This window comes from Triturus cristatus, chromosome 7, assembly GCF_964204655.1.
Source record: "Triturus cristatus chromosome 7, aTriCri1.1, whole genome shotgun sequence".
NCBI classification, from domain to species: domain Eukaryota; kingdom Metazoa; phylum Chordata; class Amphibia; order Caudata; family Salamandridae; genus Triturus; species Triturus cristatus.
This window is the reverse complement of record NC_140590.1, coordinates 1041702987-1041721652: the sequence shown is the minus strand read 5'-3', so window position 1 is coordinate 1041721652 and position 18666 is coordinate 1041702987. Positions and strand designations below refer to the sequence as shown.

The 18666-nt window shown below is 42.8% G+C and overlaps 1 protein-coding gene across 2 annotated transcripts in view; it reads right to left on the bottom strand.

Annotated features, from left to right (window-relative positions):
* Positions 1–6105: 6105 nt before the first annotated feature.
* JAKMIP2 (janus kinase and microtubule interacting protein 2) overlaps positions 6106–18666 on the bottom strand; it is a 354418-nt gene continuing 341857 nt past the window's right edge. For both annotated transcript variants that reach the window (XM_085618096.1, XM_085618097.1), the window contains one exon: positions 6106–11436. Coding sequence is in view for 1 of the 2 variants with exons in the window: in XM_085618097.1 (XP_085474223.1) it covers positions 11416–11436 (21 nt within the window). In the remaining variant the exon portion in view is untranslated. The remainder of the gene's footprint in view (positions 11437–18666) is intronic.

Sequence of the window (18666 nt, the reverse complement as noted above, 5' to 3'; positions counted from 1 at the left end):
GTAACTTTTCTGTCGAGGATGATGAGTAGGCCTTTCGGAGAGAAGCTGTGGGGAGTGGGGTTAATGCGCCGGAAAGTTTGAGAACACCTCCAAATTCGCTAGGTGGGAAGTGAAACCTTCAAAATTGATTAAAAAGAGGTTTTTTTAATGGCAAAGTATTTTTCATGGTCAAGTTGGAAAAAAAAATTGAAAGGGCAACTGCAGTAATGCTATGCATGTTTGCATGCATAACTGTGAGACTACATATAACACCACCAGTGAAACTGCCTCTGCACAACTGTAATTAGAAGTTAGAAAAGTTTTCATTGAATACTCCTGGAAATCTCTGACTGCCTCAGGTCTCTATGAGTAACCATGGAAACTTTTGAGAATTTGAAAAAACTCATACATATGCATCCATACTAAAGAGTAGAGCCATGTTTGCAGATTTAATGCCTTTTTGAGAGTGGGGGCAGGGGACGTGCTCATAACACAGCAGCAGGAGATTGGGACTTCTGAGAACGTTTGCTCTGATTGAGCATATCAGGAGCAAACCATTCATCAACTGGGTTTGTTCAACGAATAGGAGGTTAGTCAGCCCTGGACCCTCCACAGATGGCTTTGACATTTTGTTAGATTTTTCCTGTAGAAACCTAATGATCCCATTGTAAATTTCAAATTTTAGATGTTCGATCGCTCACGAGGAGCAACTAATCATTCACTGATAAATAAATGGATACACAGGTGGGTGAGATAATTTGTCCAGGAGGAGAAAGAGGGTGCCCCTTTATGAAATTTACATTTCCTTTTATTTATAACAATACTGAATAATATAAGGTGCCTGGTTATCTGTTTGTAACTTTTAATAATGTGTATTTAATATTTTGGAAATTGCATGTTTTCCGTGTATCTTTTACTTAACGCTAGCAATACAATAAATATAAAAACTAAAGAACATGATTGGTTGAATGTGAAAAACCGAGCAGGCCACCAAGCTCTAATGCTGACAACTGGACCACCAGACCACATCTCTTCCATGAAACTTCATACACACCATCCGGAACGAGGTGTATCAAAGGGTTTTACTCATTCTGTGTCTATGGGAAAATGTGTTTGTACATATGGCCCTTGTTGTCTTCTAAGGAGAGGAAGGGCATACTCTAAAGATCAAGCCAACAGGCACTTGTATGCACATTATCACTGAGTAACATCCGTCTTTTCTGTTTTTTGTATTGAAAAGTGTATTTTTCAAGCAAAGAACAACCTACCTCATTGCCTTTCAATCACATGCTCATGCTTCTTCCTATCAGCAGTTGCACAAAGTTGAGGTGAGCAGAGACCAGGCAAGGGGAAAATTGGGACAATCCCTCCACAATGTTGGAAACAGTAGAAACAGTAGAAGTGACATTTTCTATATGACTTTTAATTAGAGATCAAAAATGGCTCTCTTGCATACTAGCTGCTATGCATTAAACCATTGCTTTCATTTGATAACCCGTTACATTCTGCGAAGTGTAGTCCTAGTTAACATCAATGGCGGCAATTAGCCTAACAGTGGCTGAAAATAATGGTGTCCCTCGTGACAAGGCGCAATCTGGTAACCATATTATTCATACACAATGTTCTGCGCTAGTTCTTTTGCACAGAGTTTTCACTCCAGAAGGGAGGCATGCAGCAACAGACGTGCAAGCAAACATTTGTTACGTAACACCCACACTTACATTTGATTCCTGAAGCAAAACAGATTACCAAAAAGACAGTTTGGAGGGCTGAGCAAAACCTTAAGCTATTTTTGTTAGTTTAGAGTAGATTTCACTATTCGAAGTCTTCTAGAACCTGGAGATCAGGGAACAGCACTACCCCGTAAGCTGTACATGGCTCTCTCTAGTAGGTACTACTTTAGAAAACTTAACTTACAGATAAGCAGCCATCATGCTTGCAGTTTTTGGTATTTCCATTGCAAATTATAGTTAACAGGTGCGTTAGTCGCGAGCCGTGGTAAAGGAAGCAAACGAAGGCTGCAATTCCCAGAATGCATCAGTTTGCCAACTTTAGGTCCATCAAAAGGAAACAAGTGTCCTGCCAAGATAAAGGAATGAAACATATTGAAAGCTCACTCTTTAACTAATATTTGGGTGCTGATGGGTTTGCTGCCCTCCACTTACAACATTACGTAGAGAGAAGCTGATAGAGTTGTGGAGATCAACCTCTCAACGCTCACCGGTGTTTGCTTTTAATGCTATCGGTGTAAGGCAAAAATACATAACAGTTTCTAAAGCTTTTATAGTGAGACGAAAAAGGTAGTTAATGTGAATCAGAAAGCAGGTTTGCCTTCTGCTCAGCACCACAAACTGTTCGTGTTCTTTTTAAATAGCAAATTATTTCAATACTGTTGAAACAAGTCAACCAAATCTCACTGGTATAGCCCATGCGAGGGAAACTTCTGTCATTGTTAAACCTCTTTGAGAGATGTCTGTCTGTGCCTGTTGTAGTTGTCAAGTGAAACCTACAGCCTCTAGATTGCCTCTAGATAGCCTCTAGATTGTACCATCGTCTTAGATTTATTTAGAGTCATACTATTTAAAATACATTATAATCGTTGGCTCTTCTTTCTTTTTTCAATACAAATGGTAAGGTTGTCTTTCCTAACAGTAGCTGGATCTCTAGTTTTTTGGGCCAATTCTGCCACCTTGGGTTTTACTTTTTTCAAAATGGCTACCATGAAATTCCTAAATGATTTGTCTCTGGGTAAAAACATAAGGCACTTCTAAGTAAAATAGTTTCTTGCTGCTACCACCTACATGGACCACAAGTTGGGAAAAGGCTTGGCAATTAGCAGGAATTTCCAAGATTTTCTGGGGGGGGTGGATCAAAAACGTCAAACCAGGCCACACGCTACCAGTGCCTGTTTCAAAGTGAAAAAAAGACAACCTGAGAGAAAAAGAAACAGGCAACTCCAGTGATAATTCTGGCCATGTTAGATGCCTTAAATAAACCAGGCAGACTTGCTTCAAAATTTATAAATACTAATTTCATGAGGTTAAGGAGGTGTTTGGATCACAGTATTTTGATGCTATGGGTGCAGAAATAGTTTCCCGCTTGCTTCCTATGTCATTGAGTCATATTTCATACCTCAAGTGGCAATCTGGCGACCTCCCTGTGAGGGCACCTTAAGCAGTGACCTACTATTGCTGTGTCATACAAATGGCCCTGTAGGAATTTCAATTGTGCAAATAAAATTAAGAATTTGGAATGAGTTGCGTTATTTTCTCGTCTCTCTGTGGCATTAGTTTCTAAGGGGCATATTATCAAGACAGGCGATAAAATTATCGCCGCTTTACCGGCAGAAAACTGCCGCTAAAATGGCGATAATGGGCTTGATAATATGCTCTATGGAATTCCAATTGAAGCTCAGGTTAGATGTCCTTCACATCTAACATGGGCTTCAATTGGAATTCCATAGAGCATATTATCAAGCCCATTATCGTTGTTTTAGCTGCAGTTTTCTGCCGCTAAAGCGGAGAAAATTTTATCGCCTCTCTTGATCATATGCCCCTAAATTTGTCACAAAAGCAATGCCTTAAAACCTGAGACCAATCATAAAAAAAACAGTTGGATTTCAATCTGACCCTTTCAGATTTGGTAACAGCACACATGTGCAAATAGGAAACTCTAATAAAACATAAGCAATTAACGTAGAGCCTGATAGGCAAATATATTATGTTTTACATAAGATTTGTGATGAATTCATGTTCAAAAACTAAAAATGTGGAGCCAGACCCTGCTGACGTCAAGGCTTAGTTCTCCACCAGCATCATGGCCCTCAAAACAATTCCTTTGTGTGAAAATGGGAGATTGTGACCGAATCAGTATTATTTTTGGGCGTGCCATCTACAGTTAAAACCTAATGTAATGTGCGTTTGGAAGCAATGCAAGAGTCTGTGTTTTCAAACACTGAATGCTGGAAAACAGGCGATTTTCCAATTTAGAATTAATGAATCACGTTAGTCCCCATTCTGAGAAGGGAAACTCAGAGGGCCTCATTTACTATAATTTGATGCACGGCAGCGCAGCAAGCATTCCTGCTGCGCTGCGCTGTATCAAAATAAAAGGGCAGGAATGTGTTTTGCTCCTTCTATGTGTGCTGCAGAATACAGCACACATAGAAAGACCAAAAAATGAGGAGATATAAAAGTATTTTTCCTCTTTGCGCCACTGCTAAACCTGGAGAGGCGTAGGATTCTGACACATTCCCAGGTTTACCACACTTTGCAAATCTGGGAATGTGTCAGGTTCCATGGGTTTTGCGTGAGAACACCCAAAGCAACACCCATGGAACGCCCCTTTCACGCAGGGTAATGCATGAAAGGTGCCCATATTTAAAAGGACATGAAAAGTCATGCAGGGTGACTATAGTGGGCTTGGAAATATGGGTAGGCACACTGCATCAGAAACAGTGACACACTGGCGGCACCATGGGCTTGTAAAAAAGCCTCAGAGTGCTGCAATAGATGCGCCCCAGGGAAATACTAAACCCTGTAGTATCAATAATTCTCAGAGCAAGATTTCTGGCAGCCAATCACAGGTCAATTGAAATGACACTGTGTTCTTCTGACAAAAAAAACATCTTCCTATCCCTGACTCGTTGACAGAAGCTGCTTTTTAAATTAGAAATGCATGTCACTATAATGCTTGAAAGATTTACCATTTGTATGTGGACCCATTTGCAACACGGTTGTATTTTACTATTTATCTTTGCAAAATGGCGGCTTGAAATTGTCTGAAAAGTAGTCTCAAGAAAAGAAAATGCACTTTGCTCATGCTTTTCAAGTTCAAAGAACAATCATTCATAGCGAGCATTTTGCATTCTTTCCGGGTCATGCACGCGGGCCTCCCAAAACTGGTGGCCCATTTCTCCTCCACAGAAACCTGGAGGTGCCGCAAATTCCCGTCCATCTTGTGAATTGCAGAAGACATAATAACTTAATAAAAATCATTCACCCTGGTATATACAAAATGTGAGCTTTCACTACTAATTTTCAATTTGCGGACGTCTGTAATTGGCAAGTACATTCGATCTATTTTTCTGTGTCAGATGAAGCAGCCATGCTAGACAGCTCGCCCACACACACAGACAACATACCATTGTCAGCTGTGCCATAAAACCACACACACCCCTGGGCCAGGTGTGAGCAATGAGCCTTCACAGTAAAGCCAGTGCAGTAAGATGTGTCTTGTCACACACCCATCCGCACAAAATAGAGGTCAAATGTCAAAAAGAAAAAAATATATATTTAAAAAATATAATCTGTAGTCGATATTCTTAGATACATCGAACCACTCCCGAATTCTATCTATTTTAAATATTTACAACTTTTGTAATTTACTACGCATCAAATAATACATGGTTTCAGACTAGGCAGTGGTATTTTCAATAGAGACTAGGCGCTTGTAGCGAGTACACCTGATATTGGTGACGTCCTGAATCAGTGGCGGTGCTCAAGGGTAGGGGAGAACCACTAGCCTCCCAAAAGGATTGTGATCAGAGCCACAAAAGTCAACAACAAAGGTACCCAAGCACACGCAGAAATAAAGTTTACAACAATTAATGCGTTAATTAGAACATGTAACACAATAAGTCGAAAATTCCAGGTCATACAGTCAATCGACGGGGGGGGCCCAATCCTTGTTAGGAAGACGTATTCCATCAGTAGCTGTGCTCAATATTTGTGTGAATTGGAGCCAGACGCGGTTGGGGGCAGTTGCAGACAACGGACACACTCTCCTCTACTCGGAGATGGGAACCTCACACAAATATTGAGCACAGCTACTGATGGAATACGTCTTCCTAACAAGGATTGAGCCCCCCCCGTCGATTGACTGTATGACCTGGAATTTTCGTCATACATAAATGACTGTTAACTATACAGTGTTCAGCCGTGAACAAGTCGCATGTACAATAATACTAGAGGCGACGAAACACGTGTTGGCTTGGGAACCACTGTGAAGACTGCAAACTTACTATGAGAACTTGAATATTAAATGGAAGAAAGAAACGGAGATTCACTTATTGTGTTACATGTTCTAATTAACGCATTAATTGTTGTAAACTTTATTTCTGCGTGTGCTTGGGTACCTTTGTTGTCAAATAATACATGGTTCAAGCTGTTAACGTTTTTTTTGGAATGGGAATTTAAACACTTATAAAATTAAAATAACATTTCACAATGTACCTTTCTGTTGTTACTCACCGAAATTGCGGTGGATAAATTAGTGACATTTGACCGAAATATTTGTTTCGTTCAATCTGTCTAAATTATGTCGCAAAACCATTGAAAATAATTCTTGAAAATACACCGTGATAACAAAATAAACTGGCTCGTGAAAAAACTGAAGGGAAACTAATCAAGCACATACTGCAAACAGGAACTCAACAAAATAGTCATTGCCCCCTAATTTGCGGCACATTTCTATGAATCCAATTAAAATGCAAGCCAGGCCTGCCCAAATACCTAAGTGGAGGGTCCACCTTTTCCTGTCTGGAGTAAAGCTCAAAACAATGGCGTTATCTGAGAGCGTCAGCTGCTTGTAGGGTACACAACAGATTACAAACTAATTTAAACAAAAGCCCTTAACAATGGGATATACAGAGGAAGTCATCTCATCTTGGACATTATAGGACAATAAAAATTATATTTTGACTTCCATGTGCATTGTGCCCATGTGACTCAAAAGAAAATCTGCAAAACGCATGAACGGTAACTACTCAAGATACTTGTGTTTGGTTTGCTCAGATGGCACCTCATACATGTGGGGACCTAGCCTTAACCTGTACATTTGCAAAGCCATAATTTAATAAAGATGTGTGCACATGTGCTACCCACAAAGTCCTTCAGTTGCACTGACCGGAAGCAGGCGTGGCTCAAGGAAAAGAGCGAGGCAGACAGGGATCACACCTTTTGACACCTGCATGGGATGATAAAAAGAATGTCACAAATCTCTGTTGACTCCTTTGACAGGTACTCCTATCACCCATCTGTGCATAATTAAGCATTGTTCTCAAACTGGGTTCTTACTTTTCATGGCATGCCAAAGAGGGCACTTGCGCAAACCGCCCAGACTTCCCAGAGTAGGAAAATCTATGTTTTTAGTAAGGGAACTGAGTGCAGTGATGGCTGTTGCAAGGCTGAGATACCAACACTGCGCATCTTAGACTGTCGACAGATAATTTGGAAATTGTGAGTAGTGCGCCAGGGGTCATATTACACAAAGTGCCCCGGGGGCGCAATGGCGTTTGCGCCCGCTTTGCACGCCCGGGGCACTTTGGTATTGCAGAATAGGCTGCAGACGCTTCAGCAGCCCCTTCTGTAATACCGATAGCACTGGCGCACATAAAGCGCCAGCACTATCTTCAGGGGGCGTTCTCTCATTTGCATGGGACGTGTCAAATCCCTTAGCCGCTGTGCCCGCGTCGTATTACAGATGCAGGTGAAGAGGCAAAGAAGCTCTCAGGGGTGCACTCACAGTGCATCACTGTGAGTGCCCCCGCTGAGGGAAGCCCTCTGGCGGGGCTAAAAGGGTCCTACGGACCTCCCCCAGGCATCCCTTTGCAGGCGGGGGCAGTCACTGTCTGCAAGGGGATCTCTAATCCCCTTTAAAAGTGCAGGCGGGTGCCGCCTGCACTGTAAAAACACAGAGCAGCTGTAAAGCAGCCACTTTGTTTTTTCACTGAATGCACTGCCCCTAGGGCAGCACAAGTTCATGACTTCCCTGGGGGCAGCACATTCATCATAATAGGGTGTATTTTCATTGTTTGCCCCGGTGCACCTTTTAAAAGTTGCACCCCGGGCAAACAATGAAAATGCACCTTGCCTGTACTGCAGCCCCAGGTGTCCTAGCTTCCAGCTGTGGGATTTTATTCAACAACCTAATGCACTCTGGGATTTGTAGTCTTGTTTCTCATAAATTGAAACAAATCGAATCATTTATCATTGTACAATGGTTAGCAAAAGTAAACTGAACGCAGGTAGATATGGTAAGCGTTCTACTCTGGAAACAGATTGTCCAAGGGTCCCCATTCCAATTGAATTATCAGACAAAGAGACTTACATTCCTAACTTTGGAATCCTTATTGCTTGAGGATGATTGAGCAGAAATGATGTTGCCTGAGCAAAACATGTGCGTTTCTAACCCTTTAACATGGGATGTGGACCATGCAAATGGAGGTGGAGCTATCCACTCCAGCTAACAGCAGGTTCTTGTAAAAAAGGTTTTAGAAAAGGATGACTTCACTGGCCTAAAAAATAGCACAGGAGGAACATGAGAACTTATTTCAGGAAAGAGTTCACAGAAACAAAATCATCTACTGTCATGTGGCCAGTAAAGCATTATACTGCCTCTCCTTATACCTTGTTGGCCTTCAACACGCACCGACCAGAAATACAAAAACAGTGCAGCCATTTCCCGTTGCCAACTGCTGTTGTCTGTCTGTGGCTCACCACTGATTCTTGAAGTTTGTATTCTCTCTATTAGTGAATCTTAACCATTTCCTTGGCATGACCCCATACCAGTTTTGTCACCGAAAATGAAGAGTACTGTGAAACCTTCTATTCTCTATTTTTGACACTAATAAATTTATGATGACTTGTAAATGATTTATCATGCTTCGCTGAGGGGCAAGAATAATGGATATCAGTCAATCGCACTGGGATCTGACCCACCAGTTTGAGAAACTATCATTTAATCACCAATAGTTCTTGTAGCATTCCAAAGGGTCTTCCTTGATTCCTAACTCTACCCATGAGAAACATGTATGTTGACAAGCAGATGTGGTCTGTGACACCATGCAATATGCAAATAAACTAGGATGGATGACCGTACCTAAAAAAGTGGTCACTAGTTATTTCAAAGTCCCAGTTTGGCTCCATCCCGAGCAACAGCAAGTAAGCTTACGATCCTTAGTGTCTCATGATACTCCCACTTAAGTACCCTAACTTACCCTATCAATCCTCCACCACTAGTTTTCTAGTGTCCTAAGTTGGCGCTGGTCCACTTGTGCAAACTCTTCTTATGACAGAATGCATAAGAACCACATATCTGTTTTTTAGTCCCAGAAATGAAATCCTTCACAGCAGCGTCCAACCCCTGCCATGAAGGCACCATTTTGATTCCTGTCCAGCATGTCAGAAATTAAATGGGAAAGGCAAACTCGTCCTCTTGTAGTTGAACAGTCAAAAAAAATAATTTCAAAAACCCATCATCAATGTCAAACTATGTGGTACCGGTACTCAGGGCTGTATTTTAATGGTGCAGTAAATGAGTGTTGTGTTGAAATCTAGATTTGATCATTGTGGCACCAAGAGTATATATACACGCACATAGATAATGGCTGTGCTATTGTGGTCATCTTCAAGATAAGCATGAGGGTGAGAGTCCCCTACAGCAAACAATATCTGGAAGTGCTCATTAAACAATGATGAATGTAGTTTACATGAAATATTGATGGAAGCCATAAAACCAGAGGTATGGCGACCAGCATCTCACTAGTCCTCTACCAGCAGCTGCGCTGTGTGCCTGACACACAGAGCAACCACAGCTAAGGACCTCCATGCCTTCTACAAAAATATTTATGTAATCAACACCCGAACCACACATTACCCTTACTTTGCAAAATTGTCCGCTAAAGACTGCCCATACATTTCATTGATCTTTACTAACCTCAATGCATGACTAGAGTTCGTCAGATATTTGGCCTTCATTCTGCATGGTTCTACATCACTTCCGAACCATAAATCCATGCAAAAGCATCGATTCTAAGTGAAGCCGCTCAAAAAGCCCAACTGCCTACCTCTCCCCCAATGATAGTCCCTCATATTCCTCTCTTCCCTTCTCCCATGCCCATTCTTCACCTGTTCACCATGTTGACATGCACATAGAGGGATCACTCTTTAGTTTGTCACACAGAAATCCCTCCGTCACTCAAAACAGACTTACATATCTCCAACTATTAAGGGTGTCCTTCAGTCACAAGAGTAAATGTGATGATGCAAAATATCTACCACACAGAAGAGGAGTAGCAGCTTCTTCACCAGGACTCATGACTAGAGCCCTATGACTTATTGCGTCTTGTCTTTTGATGTATCCCTCAGCTTGTCTAGTTTTTCTTTCATGTCCCACTCACTCACAAAGTATTAAGGCACCATTTGTTGGATCTGTGTAACCTCAAGTTTCAAAAGTTGAAAGTTTGTAACCCTGGCAAAGTTGTCTCAGCCGAGGTAGATAAAATGTGTTCCAAGCCTATTGGCTGAAAAAGTCATGTGTAAATAGACATATAAAGCTCATATACATCCCACTGAATTTGGAAAACTACACAATGACAAGATTGTGTATACTTTTGTTTTTGTCATTATGAACACACAGGTATTCCTAGACCATCCGCTCCTACGCATTTAGACATGCTACCATGAGTGAGAATGCTGCCATCGCTCTATCCTTCACATTAATGTCTTATGATACCCTTAACTATTGCCAAGTTAGAGCTATCTCTTTACCATATGTTGCAAAGGTACAGCCCAAACGTGAGTTATATTTCTACAAGAGGGAACAAAATGCTTAAAGACGAGCACCTTTCAAAGGCTCCATCGAGGAACATGCTGGAAGGACACACTGCCATTTTGGAAATGTATTCGGACGGCTTTGTCTGTCGCACTGATAAATTCTGCTCTTAACAAACTAAACGTAAGACAATGGGCAATTTTTACGAGATGCCACACGACAGGAATCCTTATCCAATTGGATTCCGTGTCTTCCTTCAAATTCCCCCTGCCCGTTCCTGGAACTCTGAAATCAGATCAACAAATTCGCCATTGGTGTGTTTCCGTTGTTTGGATTCCAAGATTTGCAACTTTGCTGTTCCTGAGTTCTTATGCAAAGAGATCCCCCTGGAGTAAGCAAGCCAGACACTGACAATGTAATCATTTATTGTAAACATCTTCTGATGTTTTTTTGAGTACTTCTCCCATTTTTCCCTGTGTGTGTTTAATATGTTTATATTCCATCCCGCTGTTTGATGGAGTTACATTAAAATCACCCCCCTGCACAGCAGGGATACACTGGATGGTTCCTTGGTAACTTTGGTTCCATATCCAAGGTGTGTTCCTTGACCTTCTGTTATGCTGTGTTTTGTTCAAACCTTTATCTTCTTCAATGAAAGCACATAGTTTGGCAGCATTCTCTTTGTCCCTTTAAATCGACATATGCGATTTTAATAAACTGCAGCATATTGTGTAGCCTTAGACAGGAAGCGTCAAGTAGCAAATCCGGCGGAATGGCTTTCAATTGCGTGGCGGGAGGCAGTAGTCCTGGCTACAGAGTTTTTTACAGGTGTAAACACGGTTCTCTTCTAGCAGGTTTGGAAGCATTTGCCTTTTTAAGGAGTTATCCGCACAGCCTGGAACGCTAAAAAAAGAAAACAGAAAGCCACGTCAGAAAAATGCAATACATTCATTTCATAAAAGGGAACTCCATTTAGATTAGGTTTCTCTGAAGTGCACTTAGACATGCGAGATGCATTGTCCCTTTATTGTAAGAAAACTAAGACCCTGGGCCTGAAGGTTGTGATACATCTGGATTCTGCCATTTTTTTTTTTAGGTCTCGCCTGACCCAGCGCATGCGCTGGTCTGGCAAGACTTATTGAGAAGGCTCCAAAAAGTGCTACCAGGCCAGCCTAGAGCTACAGTGCATGTGCGCGGGCGCGCGCGCGCCGTGCTTTACCACGATTACTTTCACTTTTGTGGCCGCACGGCCGCTTTGATGTTTGATCGCGATCACTTTCTCGGCCGCACGGCCGCTTGGCATAGCCAATAGGTCTCGCTTTTGGGACCTTAAAAGTATTTAGTTATGCAACTGTTGCATGGCTAAACACTTATAAGGTCCCAAAGGCGAGAGCTATTGGCTATGCCAATGCTTGTTTTTAAAGCATTTCCTGTTGAATGCTTCAGGGTCTGACCTTTAGTATGTGCAATTCCCTTTTTTCTCCCTTAGGGGCGCTGAAACTCTCCTTCCAGATACTGAAATACAGCACATGAAGGGGCTCCTGAAACATGATATAAAAACAGCAGTCAAAGCATTTCCTATTTCCCAGATTACCTAGTAGTAATCTTTATCACTCGCTTCTTGGTACTCTTCTTTACTCGCGCCTCCCTTCTTCACCCTAGAGGTTACATTGTAAGGTTTCTACATTATTGTAAAAACCTTACGCTTCAGAAAATTCCCGCTCCCTTTTTCAAGTTTCTCTTCCCCCACATAAAGACCCTTTCTTTCCCTACCCGAGTACACTATAATGGGAGTATTCATGAAATACCCCGATATTAAATGTGACACGCCAATCCAGAGATTGGTGGTGAAGAGATGTCCGGATGGCGGGCAGAACCTACATCCTGCAACATTGAAAGAAGAAGCAGACTCACACATAATACTGATCAGTTTTCCAGGCACTAACTCCTCACCCCTTTCTTTGTTCTATTCCCTGCAGAATATAGCAGAGAGGCATACCCTTAGCTCAACCTATAGAGGAGAATAATGACATTTCTGTCACCCCCTGCAATTTAGTATAATTGATCAAGAGAGTAATAGAGTGCATCTTTTGCACTTTGTGAAAAAATACACCATTCATAAAAAGGTTAGAACTTGACCAAAACACAAACATCTGGGAAGGCTGTATCAATGCCCTGGAAACATGTACAAAACAGAGGCAGCCATGCCACTAACGGATCGAGTCTCACTTGAATCAAATTTCTGGCTATGGCTCAGCCCAGGTTCCTCTCGGACACACAAGCCAAAACAATGTGACCCTCCCCCCCCCCAATTACCCCCTGCCTCCTCTCCCTCCCTTGCAGCATTGTTCGAAACCCAACCCCTCTCTTGTGTGCATCAACAGTGCTTAATTTGTAAAAGAATAAGTACTGGGGTCCAAGGTGTTGTTCAGAATCCACGGCCAGTTGAATGCCAAGAATGTGTAGTCTTGATGCCACCTTTTGCCTCTTTAATTCACTGACAGACACTACCATCCTCTTTATCTCACCCTTTAGGTTCTTTCTAACCCTGGCTTTTATCTCTTTGTCTGTCTTTCTGTATATCCCTCTGTTCCACTTTTTGTTTTTTTTCTTTCTTGAACTAGATCATAGCCTTTTCAGGGAAAATAAGTGGTGGTCACCAAAAATGAGCACAAGTGGGCCCCAGCTAAAACCACTGGCAGAATTTAAACACTGATTATCAGAGAGAAAGGGATGACCATTTCAGTGCCTTCTCAAAGTTCCAGCCTGGAGAAAAAGTTACTCACCTTCGGTAGCGCTCTTTCTGTTGGATACTCCATCTAACTGCAGATTCCTCACCTTTAGAATATTCCCAGGTGCCAGAATGGATCCAGAGGATTTCTCAGCATAGCTCTTCTGCTTAAGTGGGTGTTGTCGTATGACTCGGGGTCGACTCCATTCCACCCCAGAAGGGACGTCTGGAGCCACACTTAACTGCCTCCAAAGGGGGCTGATGTCAGTTTCTTTCTTGATACTATCCATGCCCTCTGCTGTGCAACCCAAAACCCAATTAACTGTGTTAGTTTGCAGATATCTAATTTCGACTTTTTTAACAGATAGCCATTCCACAGGACAGGGATGGGAGAGGACAGTGAGGAGTCTGGGGTTAGACAGAGTATCCACCAGAAAGAGCATTACCAAAGATAAGTTACTTGTCCTTCATATGGATATTTCTAACCACAGATACCTTACCTTTAGAATTGTTTTGAAAGCAGTAACTCTTCAGGTGGTGGGTCTGTAGGATGGCTCAGAAGAAAAGGTCCTGCAGGACCAAACAGCCAAAATGTCCTTCCCACTGGACCTGGTTGTCAAGGCAGTAGTGTTTTATGAATGTGTACACTGAAGCCCACATTGCAGCTGGACTAATACCCAGGGCAAACACTCCACCAGCTAACGCTGTGATAGCAGTAGTATGGGCTCTCATTCTTTCTGGGATCTGCTTCTTGGCCAGAGTATAGCAGAGTACAGCTTGATGCATAGTACTATCCACCTGGACAAAGTCCTTTTCTGCACTGTCTTGCCTTTCTTCACCCCAGAAAACCCCACAAAGAGCTGATTTTCTACACAATGGCAATTGGTGAGATATATGTAAATCTCAGCATCCTTTTGGGATACAAATGATGGAGTTTCTTCTCCTCATTTGAGTGATGAGGTGGAGCAAATAACATCAGAAGTGAGATGAACAGTCTGACATGAAAGGGAGTTACAACCTTCTGTCGAATGGCTGCTCTAGTTCTCAACACCAGTTTGCTGTGAAAGAAGGTGGTGTGGGATGGTTAGACTAAAGAAATAAGAAGCTCCCTCACACAATGAGTTGAAGTTATTGCAGTGATAAAGACTGTCTTTATAGTCAGGAGGCATAGAGGGCAACTTTGCATCAGCTCAAAAGGGATACACGTAAGAAAAATAAGAACCACATTAAGATCACAATGTGGTATCACAAATGGCTTAGGAATGTTACAGACAATGCTAACTACCTGAAGCAGCAGTGGCCAAAGTCCGTTCAAGAACTAATTAATAGTCCAATATTAAGGTCCAGTGTCACTAGAAGTTGCAAAGGTAATGTGACACCAGTACCTTAATGGAAGATGACCCGGAGCTCTGTACATATGATTTTAGGGGGGTGGCCCAGCCCGGCCTCCTCCGGGCGATGACGGGCAAGGACGGGCCCGACCTTGGCCCGCGCGCGTCCCGTGCTGCGGGAGCCCACTTCAGGTTTTAAAGTGCCTCCGGGCCCGCCAATTAGCTGCAAGTGATTGTCCAGCTGACGGCTCCTGCCGCAAAGGAACGTGGATCTTGTGGTACCCCCACCACGGAGCACCAAAAGCAGGAACAGATAGTTGCGGGACCCGCGCCGCGTGAGCCCACGTCAGGTTTTAAAGCGCCTCTTGGTGTGCCAATTAGCTGCAAGTGATTGTCCAGCTGACTGCTCCTGCCGCAAAGGAACGTGGATCTTGTAGTACCCCCACGACGGAGCACCAAAAGCAGGAACAGAAAGTTGCAGGACCTGCTATGTTGAACATTTGCAAAGGCCAAAACCAATGAACAACTGCATAGAACTTCTTGATCCAAGCCTCCTAAAGTCGCGAAGTCTAACATGACCAGGAAATTAAACATGATGTGGATAACACTCATTGCACTCTGTTTTAAGAAACCTAAAAAAACAACATCTTTCTACAGGACATCCACCATTGTAATACTCTTTGCAATAACCTCTTTTTAGTCAATTCTCCTACATGATTATTGTGAATACAAAATTTCACTATTTTTGGAATCAGAAGCCCTCTGCCAAGGATTGATGGGGTAAGAAGACAAGCTAACCACAAGATATATATTACATTTACAGTGAAATGTGTCATGCCTTGATCTATGTGAAAACAGTGAAATTTCCAAGCACTTGCTGTTCGATACAAAAATATGTTTCTTTATTATAATCAATTGTTTTTTTAATAATGGTTCATAATCTTTTTATAATTTCATCACATATATCAAATATATATTTCTTTTTATATTTTTTTATCAATCTTTTTATACATAAATTCCAAAAAGCACAAATTGTTTTTCACAAACACAACAAAACAGTACACAAAAGAATTATTATTCCATTAAAAACCTAGAGATGGAGTTATTAAACATTTCAAAGGCTGGCGGTCGATGAAAAGAAAACACGATGCGCGTTTCGGCATAAAAGCCTTCGTCAGGTGGACCCGTCTCAACTTTCTCTATTATTTGCTCTCGAACTCAAGGTTGATAATAGAGACCAGAATGAATATGGCTTCTCCGTAGTTCAGGGCACACCACCAATACTGTGTTATCTGGTTAAAAGATATCCTATTGCAGCATAAGGATAATGGCATTTAAGTAATGACTTCCTGTAAGAGATATACGATAATGTGTCTACAATTAGGTGGTCAGTTCATATGCGATAAGTCCATGATGATCATTCCATATAGAGTTTGTTGAAATGGATACCGTCCTATATGACACGATGTCCACAGATTAAGAACTTCGATATAACAAGTCCTTATAAATCTTTAACGTTCTAGTAATGAGGAGCCAGCATTAGGTCAAGATTTCTACTGAGCTCGTGCAAACTGCCGAATATATCGTTAACATATAAAGGATCCCAGGAAACCTCACGCCCTCTCTATCTCAAAGAGCAGAGCTTAGAAGTAAACATGAATGATGCCTTCAAGAAATTGTAACACACCAAATTATTTGAACAAGGACAGCTGGCCCGGTGAATGCAAAAAGGCAGAAAGGGTCAACAAATAAGAGTGTCCACTGCAAGTCCTTGCTGGGCCAAAGAAGAAACAAACAATACATCTGACAATTGGGCCTGTGATGAGTCCGTATTACAGATGTCACACTAATCCACAAACTTGTCCCAGAGTCTGGCATAAACAGACTTTGTTGAAGGACACCTAGTGGTAAGGATGACATCTACTACTTTGGGAGGAAGATCGAATGTTGTCAACTGCAGATACTCAAACTCCATGCATGAATGTGTAGGTTTGTCAGGCACGGGTGCAAGATTCTGCCCTGCTTATGCAACAGACGATGATCCCAAAGCAGCAGTTTAATCATAATATAGATGTTCATGCCCAGATGTTCTGGGTCCACACTCTCTTGGCACAATCCGGAGCCAATAGAATGACTTAGGCCCAGTAATTTCCGATCTTCCTCAGAACTCAGGGCAAGAGAGGTAAAGGAGGGAAGGCACACAAAAGGCTCTACTGTAGGCAGAACGTGTCTCTGAGAGAGATCCTTCTGTGGTACTCCAGAATACAACAGTGAAGACATTGGACAATCTCAGTGGTGGCTAAGAGATCGAGCCATAGCTCTCCTCACTGTTGAAAGAAGCACTATGCCACATCCTGGTGTAACTGCCATTCATGATCCATTTGGCATCACCAGCTTGGTTAATCCAACCTAGTATTTAAAGATCCTTCTAAGTGGTGCATGGTCAGAGAAACGTCCTGACAGTTCAGAAGTTTCCAGAGATGCACGACCTCAGTCTTGGCACAAGCACTTCAGCCTGCTTGTTGTACTACCACATGGGGGTGGTGTTGTCCGTGAGGACCTGAACAAGTCTCCACTTGATGGACGGCAGGAAAGCTTTCTCTGCCAAATGGAAGGCTTACAACTCCAACAGGTTGATCTGGAGACAAGTCTCCATCAGAGACCAGAGACTTCTGATATCCAACTCTCCCAGATGAGCATCCAAATCCAACATCCATCACCACCTTCAGCTCTGGGTGAAATAGGGAGAGGGGTCTGCCATTGGGCCAATGTCAGTTGAGCAGCCACTGGCACAGATCTTTCGCAGTCTTCTCCAAAACCAGGATGGAATCTGGCAGGTTCCCTTGATGAAGGTCACTGAGCCTTCAGATCCCACTGTAGAGCCCATCTATGCCATTTGGCATGACTGACGAGCAGGATGCAGGAGGCAAAGAGGCCAAGAATACTAAGACCCACCCTCACAGAAAGGCCAGACTGTGGCTGAAACATCAGGATCTTAGCCTGAAAGTCCTGTGCATGCTGATCTAGAGGGAATGCCCAATAATGCACCATATCCAGGATATCTTTACGGAAAGGGAGCCTCTGCAAAAGAGTCACTTGTGCCTTCAGCAAACTAATCATGAACCCAAAATGAAAATGCTGCTTGCCTGCCTGGAACAGCACGTAGCCCCTGTGGGCTTGCAGGACAGGAACATAGAAATAGGCATCCTGAAGGTCCAGCGCTACCATCCAGTCTCCTGCCTCCAGGGCAGATAGAAGCCGAGTCGATAGAATTTGTGCAGAAAGTAATGGAAAGGCCAGAGATCTAACATAGGACGAAGGCATCAGCTCCTTTTTGTCACTAAAAAAATAGCTGGAGTAACATTCATCTATGACTTCCGAGGCCAGTGTGCTCTATGGCTCCTTTTGCCAAACAAGCCTGAGCTTCTCACAGTAAGATGGACATGTGTTCATCCAAATGCCATTCTGATGTCGGTGCAAGATTCAGTAGGTCAGAAGGGAATGGCAGGCAGTAGCCCCTTTGAACAATTTGCAGGACCCACCTGTTGAATGTTATGGCCTGTCACCCCTTGTCTGCAAATCAGTGATTCTGCCTCCCACTAGATGGTCATGTCCTGCTAATGGCCAACTTAAGTGGCCTAGTGGCTCCTGCAGGAGGGGTAGGGATCTAGGAGGTTTGCTGTCCCTGCAGGTCTGAATATTGCCTGCTGAATCCCATACCCGACCCCAAAAGGATTGGGTTGCCTTTTGATGTGGTGCTGAGTCTTGGAGTTCCCTGTATGTCAGGGCCCCTGGAGATGCCACCAAAGGTGCCAAGAGGTGCCACTGGTGAGGATACTGCCTGGTGGGTGTAGAAAGAATGAGGGAGCACACTGTGGCTCTGCTTTCTTTGAAGCACTGTAGTGCAGAATCAGTCTTCTCACGAAATTGGAGTTGCTATATCAAAATACATATCCATGAGTGAAGCCTGAGTGTCACCCAATAAGCCCATGGATCTTGTACATGCATGGCACCGGGATACGAATGCATGTCCCAACTGCTCGTCCTAAGCAGTCAGTAGTGTCCAGTCCT